Genomic DNA, 8,506 nt, shown 5'->3' with positions numbered 1-8,506 from the left:
CTTCCTGGAAAATTAAGCCTCAATTCTAGGAAAGTCAAAGAACACTAATTATTCAATACCTTGTATATCCATTTCCCTGATACCACATCCCCAACAATGGCTTTCAAAACCCTAATACTTTCTTGACATTCATGTACTCCAGAAAGCTTTTTAAAAAAAAAAAGGTCCCAAAATCCTAATCTGCATTTGCTGTCACTGAAGACCAAAGTACGTTTTGCCCAGAGTCTCAAAGTTCAAGCTAAAGCTGGCATCCATGAAGACCTAAGTACAGATAAGTCAACATCTGGGAACAGAAGTCGCTTGTACCTTGCACCACTTTTGAATGGTCCAACTTGAAAGCAGCTACAACCATCCCACGGGTTAGCCCATTGTTTAGGATGGTAATGACAGCATATTAGATCCCCTAAGTGAGTCTGCCAACATCACTATCATCTGGGGGAAAAAATAGGAGTGTCACAATTGTTTCCAAAATACCGAGACCGCGATTGTTCCTTGTGCTGCTGTCACATCATCGATTGAAGACAATGAATAGGATGGGTGACTGTGTACAATATTACCTTGTTCAGAGGGGGAAAGGTTTTTGCAGTGATTTCCCCCATCTTCCGTGCACAGATCTTGGAGCTGAAATACACATTCTGGATGAATCAAATATTCAGCCATGTACTCACATTCTGGCTTGTCCATGAAGCCTATTTGTTTAAGCAGGTTGTCAAAAACAACTTAATGGAGTTGCCTTCAAGCATTACAACATTCCACAATCTTAAATATGTATAAACCAAATCCTTTATTAAGTCATATGAGAGGTTATGAATCTTTTACAGCACAGAAAACCTTTCCAATAAACTATACAATTCCAGTGAGTCATAAAGCCATTTGGGCAGAGATGAATTGAATCATGGGCACATTCCTCATTCGTCTGCTTCCATCCTTAAATGTTTATGTGGATCAAGATACTGCATAATTAGAACAGCATTTGTGATTGTGTGCAATTGCAATATAACCTTAACAAGTCTGGTATAATGAACTCACACTTTTAATAAAATCTACAATACCCGCCAGAAATGAGTCGCTGCAGTCAATCCTGCTTCAGTATTACTTCAACATGAAGTAAGAAGCAACTGACTCATTGTCCAAAACAGATTATGGCAATGTCCCATTAAGGATGCTCCTCTAATTTGCTGGGGACTGCATTAACCAACAGTGGAATTACTAATTAAAATACAGCATATGATCCAGAATAGGTCTCAAGCCAAAATTCCTGACTGATTCTCAATCAGTGCCAATGAGAAGTGTCTCTACAATCAGCTAAACCAATGCCAAAAACCACAATCCATTCACAAGAAATATATATCAAAACAAAACAGCCAGTCAACATAAGAAATAGGAGCAGGAGTAGGCCACCTGGCCCCTCGAGCCTGCTCCGCCATTTAATAAGATCATGGCTGATCTGATCTGATCATGGACTCAGCTCCACTTCCCTGCCTGCTCCCAATAACCCTTTATTCCCTTATCGCTCAAAAATCTGTCTATCTCCACCTTAAATATATTCAATGACCCAGCCTCCACAGCTTTCTGGGGCAGAGAATTTACAACCCTCAGAAAACTAATGGTTTTAAAAAAAGTTGCTCTATTGGGTGGAGTGTGACCGACATTATGTTCTTATATTCAAGGCTGAGATAGACAGATTCTTGAACTATAAGGGAGTCAAGGGTTATGGGAGAACAGGCAGGCAAGTGGAGTTGAGGCCTAGATCAGATCAGCTATGATACTGAATGGCGGAGCAGGCTCAAGGGGCCTACTCCTGCTCCTATTTCTTATGTTCTTATTGCAACAGTGATTACACTTCAAAAAGTACTTAATTGGTTGGAAAGCGCTTTGCGACATCCCTGGTCATGAATGGCGCTATATAAATCCAAATCTTTTTATTTGCTTTCATTCTTGAAGTTGAAGAAATCCACAGTTGCACGTGTATGTTGGTATCTTGTGATGGAGAGCTGAGTTCTGTACAAGTATCTGCAAAATATACACTCTACAACTGCTGGGGAGGGAATAAACATTTGAAAATGCTAAATGACCAAGAATAGATGGTCTTCTTTGTAAAGGACTTCCTAAGCAATGAGATTAATGCTGCACTGGTATGGCCCATCTCCAAATTCAAACCCAACGAGTACTATCTGGGATTGTTCAAATACCTGAAGTCCAAAAGTTTTAAAGGAATTGCAGTGATCAAAGACTAAGGCAAACACAACTCTGAAAATCATCCCAGACCCTGGCATTAAAGCCAAGGATGGCAACATTGAATATTTACTGCATACAGTTTATAAACAGACTTCTTGGTTGATAAAGTAAAACAAAACCCCAATATGGATGATTGCATCAACTAAAAGATTCTTTTGTAACGTAAAAATACAATTATGCCCAAGTTAATTTACAGGGCATTTTGAATATTTCCCTGCAAGCAGCCATTAATAGTGGGAGGATGTTTTTTAATTTTAAGTTTATAGATTATCCTTTTGCTACACTTAAAATAAGGCCACAGACAAAATGTCTTTACATACTCTATCCATGTTTAAAAAAAAATGCTTGAAAGTATAGACAGATCCCATGGTTTGCTAGTGTTGTCAAATGATGAAAGTGTAAGATAAAAACATGCCTCAACCCTTTACAAAGTTTATTCAAGAACAGGATCCCAATTTCATTACATACCCAGGAGGTGCACTTTACACTGTAATTACAAAATGAAAGTGCTGAAATTATTATACTGAATGATAAACTGATCAAAAGCACGATGGCTAGATACAGCCGGTTGAATGTAGAGGGAGGAATAACTTTTGCAAGTGCAATTTCTGTTTTTCTTGGGAAGATTATTTTCCCCATCTGTACAAGTTTAACTGCACCTACCTTTCACAAAGGCAGGAAATATTTACTTTGGTATTTGGAAAGACAATGGTACAATGAACAGAGGAGGGGGAGGAGCGAACCGTCTAGTGCAATAGAATGATGTCGCTATGGAGTAAAACCATGAAGTGGAAACTGTACAGCCGATTTATTTACACAGATCAACTCCGAAGGGCAGCCAGCCGCGACTGCATTTCTTCAATATCTTCCTCTGCCTCGCCCTCATCAGATGCTGCTGCAGCCCCTTCCAGTTCCGGCTCTGGGAGAGCGTCTGTGACTTTGCTGGGAGCTTTTCCAAGAGCACCTGTGAAAAATAAATGCAACAGAAGATGTCAAAAGCAAGTACTGACCTATCACTTACTATTCTGTGTTAAGAAATAGATAAGACAGCAGGTACACTGATACAAACTCATCCCTCGGATCGCATTTCTGAGACCTGACAATTCAGATAGCATTGTCCAAAAGCCATTCCCAGGATCAGTATCCTGCTCCGTCCTAGATGCTGAACACAAGCTTTCAGGGATATTATTCAATTTCACAAATCTATGTCCAAGTCCTGAAATGGCCGATTACTGATGGACCTCCCACTGACAGTAGCTCAGCAGCAGCTAACAAAGATCAGACCCATAGTGTTGGGTCACTGCAGAGCAGCTCCACAGGCAATCCACAGTCAGATGTTTGAACTTTGATATATTACCTATATGACCGACAGTAGTATTTTACTTGAACGTTCTCTCCCTGTATACTAACTTTTCCCATTCAATCTCCTCCCTCCCATTAAATAACAATTTCTATTATATACCGCTGGTAAAGAAGGGATGGAGACTGTGGAAAATTGTTCTTTTCTGATTCTTGTCCCAAAATTTACGAGTGGAGAGAACGCATTTCTGAGAATGACACACAAAAAAAATTCTCGAGGAGATTCTGTTCTACTAAAGATTTTAAACGTACACAGAGGCTTCAGTTTACCTGCAGTAACCTCAAAAAGTATCTTGTCAATTTCCATCTCTGCTGCTTCTTCCATTTCATCCTCATCTTCCATGCTTTCAAAAGTATCCTCTAGCATCTCCTCAATAATCCCTGCCTGGAATATATAGACAGTGCATATTATGTACAAATAAAAAAGAAAAACTTGCATTTATATAGCACCTTTCACAACCACCAGATGACTCAGTGCTTTACAGCCAATGAAGTACTGTTGGAGTGTAGTCACTGTTGTAATGGGAGACACACAGCAGCTAAGTTGTACACAGCAAGCTCCCACAAACAGCAATGTGATAATGACCAGATAATCTGTTTTTTAGTGATGTTGATTGAGGAATAAATATTGGCCAGGACACCAGGGATAACTACCCTGCTCTTCTTCAAAATAGTGCCATGGGATCTTTTACACCCAGCTGAGAGAGCAGACGGGGCCTCGGTTTAATATCTAATCTGAAAGACAGCACTTCCAACAGCGCAGCACTCCCTCTGCTCTACGCTGGAGTGTCAACCTAGATTTTTGTGCTCAAATCCCTGGATTAGGACTTGAACTCACAACCTTCTGACTCAGAGGTGAGTGTGCTACCCATGAGCCACAGCTGAAATTCAGTGTAGTTTATGTATCACATTATATACAATATGCAAGAATGAAAAAGAAATACAAGTAATTGAACTAATGTAAAGCAGTAAGTACAAGATTGATAAAGGCATGAGAAATGCTATAATTTCTCTCAGTTCTTATACCTGTACCTGCATCTGTACCTGAAATATTCTCATTTGTTCTCTCCAAAGATGCTGACTGATCTGCTCAGTGTTTCCAGTGCAGTACTGAGGGAGTGCTGCACTGTCGGAGGTGCCGTCTTTCAGATGAGACATTAAACCGAGCCCCCCTCAGGTTGGCATAAAAGATCCCATGGCATTATTTTGAAGGGCAGGGAGTTATCTCCGGTGTCCTGGCCAATATTTATCCCTAAATCAACTCACTAAAAAGGATTATTTGGCCATTATCACATTATTGTTTGTTGGAACTTGCTGTTCGCAAATTGGCTGCCACGTTTCCTTCATTATCCACATTCTTTGCTGAATTGATTAATCTTAGGTAGGGCAGCATTATGTACAGCCTCAGCAATTTATGCGTACCTCCTCCAATCTACTGTACAGCATCCACTGCTCATGGTGCGCATCCACCTACATTCGGGCAACATTCAGGCTTGGGCTGATAAGTGGCAAGTAACAGCCACAATGCGCCACAAAAGTACCAGACAATGACCATCTCCAACAAGCGAGAGTCTAACTACCTCCCCTTGACATTCAACGGCATTACCATCTCTGAATCAATATCCTGGGTGTCACCATTGAGCAAATACTTAACTGGACCAGCCACATAAATACTGTGGCAACAAGAGCGGGTCAGAGGTTGGGTATTCTACGGCGAGTGTTTCACCAAAGCCTTTCCACCACCTGCAAGGCACAAGCCAGGAGTGTGATGGAATATTCTCCACTTACCTGCAACAACACAAGAAACTCAACACCATCCAGGACAAAGCAGCCCGCTTGATTGACACCCCATTCACCACCTTAAACATTCACTCCCTCCACCACCAGCGCACCATGTTTGCAGTGTGTACCATCTACAAGATGCACTACAGCAACTTGGCAAGGCTTCTTCGGCAGCAACTCCCAAACCCGCGACCTCTACCACCAAGGACAAAGGCAGCATGCGCATGGGAGCACCATCACCTGCAAGTTCCCCTCCAAGTTACACACCATCCTGACTTGGAAATATATCGCCGTTCCTCCATTGTCGCTGGGTCAAAATCCTGGAACTCCCCCCCAGCAGCACTGTGGGAGTACCTTCACACTGACTGCAGCGGCGACTCACCACCACCTTCTCAAGGGCAATTAGAGATGGGCAATAAAAGCTGGCCTTGCCAGCGACACCCACATACCGGTGTTTTCCAACAAATAAAAAAAACATTGGATTGCTACTAAGAAACCCCTTGTGGAATCTGAGAAACAGGATCAGTCCCTCAATGATTGAATAGTCTACCTATAGGCCCGATGAAAGATCATCGACCTGAAACGTTAACTCTGTTTCTCTCTCCCCAGATGCTGCCTGAGCTGCTGAGTATTTCCAGCATTTTCTATTTGTATCTCAAGACATGAATAATTATCATTGAGCAAGATATTGGAGATCACTTATGGATCCAGCAAAGAGTTATCACGAGGTTTGATTTTTAGCACGTAAGACACTAGAGTAGGTCTCATCCTCCACAGTTAGGGAAGAAGAGGGGTCATGTAAGAGCCGACGATCATTATCCAGTGATTCCTGGTGGAAGTGCATGTATGTGGATATCAGGCGAGGACAGGATTGGTCCCGATTCACGTTTCTTTAAAAAGGGACGGGTCTATATTTTTATGAGAAGAATCAGGCAACATATCTGATACATGTTCAACTTAAAACAGAACTGTTCTAAAGGCTGGAGTCCACTATTTGTCTCACCTTCATCATTTCTTTGGACAGATCTCTCATGGTGGCTTGAATTTCAGGGATTTTTACTAAATTATGCATGGCTTTCATCACTTCTGTGCTCTTCTCTAAGGATCCGGTGACTCTAGCTATAGCTGTGAAGAGAAGGGGAGGAAAAAAAATTGAACGCTGAGGACAGCAGTAATTTACTATCATTTTATAACCATTTCATGATGGCTTTAACAGCACTACAAAAGCTGCAGGGCACTGCCATTTTGAGCAGAAAAAATCCAGCAATAGCAATCATCACTGTAGGCCAACCGATATATAAATAATTTAAAGGAACATTGGGCCCAAACGGGTGGTGGTTCTCAAGATAAATGTGTTTGGAGAGATGTGTTTGTAGAACTAGAATCATAGAAATTTACAGCACGGAAGGGGGCCATTTCAGCCCATCATGACTGCGACAAAGAGCTATCCAGTCTAATCCCACTCTCCAGCTCTTGGTCCGTAGCCCTGTAGGTTACAGCACTTCAAGTGCATATCCAAGTACTTTTTAAATGTGGTGAGGGTTTCTGCCTCTACCACCTTTTCAAGCAGTGAGTTCCAGACCGCCACCACCCTCTGGGTGACGACATTTCCCCTCAAATCCCTCTAAACCTCCTACCAATTACTTTAAATCTATGCCCTCTGATTGTTGACCCCTCTGCTAAGGGAAATAGGTGCTTCCTATCCACTCTATCTAGGCCCCTCATAATTTTATACACCTCAATAAGGTCTTCCCTCGGCCTCCTCTGTTCCAAAGAAAACAAACCCAGCCCAACTAGGCTAAGTTCATTTAAGTTTAAAGGTACTTGTAATGATCCTGAAAGACAGCACTGTGGGAAGGTGGAGTTGTGGTGCCTCCCATACTTGGGGAGGGAGAGGACGTTGGGCATACAAGGCAAAACCCTGAAGGAAGAGGCAGAAAGTGAAATGCTGTTACAGTTGCCGATCTTGTACCTTTGTTACCAATCATTAAATATGCTCTGTTCTATATACATAAGTGTGTATGGAAGAAATTGAAGATGCTCTTTTCCAACTGGGACTTCATATACCGCAAAAAAATTGACTCTGGTTAAATACTTCTTGTAAAAGAAATTTTAAGAAATAAATAAGTGATATTTGGGTTTAACCACAATGAACTGACCAGACTACTACTTCTCCAAAACCTAACCTGAGGAAGGACATTCTTGCTATTGAGGGAGTGCAGCGAAGGTTCACCAGACTGATTCCCAGGATGGCGGGACTGACCTATCAAGAAAGACTGGATCAACTGGGCTTGTATTCACTGGAGTTCAGAAGAATGAGAGGGGACCTCATAGAAACGTTTAAAATTCTGATGGGTTTAGAAGGTTAGATGCAGGAAGAATATTCCAAATGTTGGGGAAGTCCAGAACCAGGGGTCACAGTCTCAGGATAAGGGGTAAGCCATTTAGGACCGAGATGAGAAACTTCTTCACCCAGAGAGTGGTGAACCTGTGGAATTCTCTACCACAGAAAGTTGTTGAGGCCAATTCACTAAATATATTCAAAAAGGAGTTAGATGAAATCCTTACTACTAGGGGGATCAAGGGGTATGGCGAGAAAGCAGGAATGGGGTGCTGAAGTTGCATGTTCTGCCATGAACTCATTGAATGGCGGTGCAGGCTAGAAGGGCCAAATGGCCTACTCCTGCACCTATTTTCTATGTTTCTATGTTTACAGGAATGGGCTCTCTCTCCTTTAGAGACACTGACCCCCCCCCCCCCCCCCCCAATACCATTCAGAAACACCCCTCCCCCCATTTGAAAGGGGCACTCTCCCCACGAATGGCCACGTTCACAGAGATACTCTATCTTTGATCTTCCCTCTGCTCATTTTAGCTACAGCTCCTAAATAAGGTCACTGCTTCAGTCAAGGAGTGGGCAGGAATGGTTCATCTGTCGTGAAACCAGGAACACCAACTTGGAACCCACAGCACAGAGTATGCTGCCCCGAGCGAAAAGACATACATCAGATACAAGCTGGAGTCAGGGCAGGCAGTGAGATCATCACTGAGGAGCAGAGCTGTGAGTGGGAGATTAGGAAAAACGCGGCAACATACTGAATTTAAAAAGCACACTATATTCAGAGGCT

General features: G+C 42.3%; 1 protein-coding gene across 2 annotated transcripts in view; it reads right to left on the bottom strand.

Annotated features, from left to right (window-relative positions):
• Window positions 1-1,492: 1,492 nt before the first annotated feature.
• Window positions 1,493-8,506, bottom strand: part of LOC139236670 (charged multivesicular body protein 3) — a 173,051-nt gene continuing 166,037 nt past the window's right edge. For both annotated transcript variants that reach the window (XM_070866848.1, XM_070866847.1), the window contains 3 exons: window positions 6,383-6,504; window positions 3,868-3,982; window positions 1,493-3,202 (listed from right to left, as the gene is read on the bottom strand). In XM_070866848.1, the coding sequence (XP_070722949.1) occupies window positions 3,060-3,202; window positions 3,868-3,982; window positions 6,383-6,504 (380 nt within the window). In that variant the 3' untranslated portion in view covers window positions 1,493-3,059. The remainder of the gene's footprint in view (window positions 3,203-3,867; window positions 3,983-6,382; window positions 6,505-8,506) is intronic.

Source organism: Pristiophorus japonicus, chromosome 2, assembly GCF_044704955.1.
Source record: "Pristiophorus japonicus isolate sPriJap1 chromosome 2, sPriJap1.hap1, whole genome shotgun sequence".
Taxonomy (NCBI): Eukaryota; Metazoa; Chordata; class Chondrichthyes; family Pristiophoridae; genus Pristiophorus; species Pristiophorus japonicus.
The sequence above is the reverse complement of the archived record's forward strand: the minus strand, read 5'-3'. Positions and strand labels throughout refer to the sequence as shown.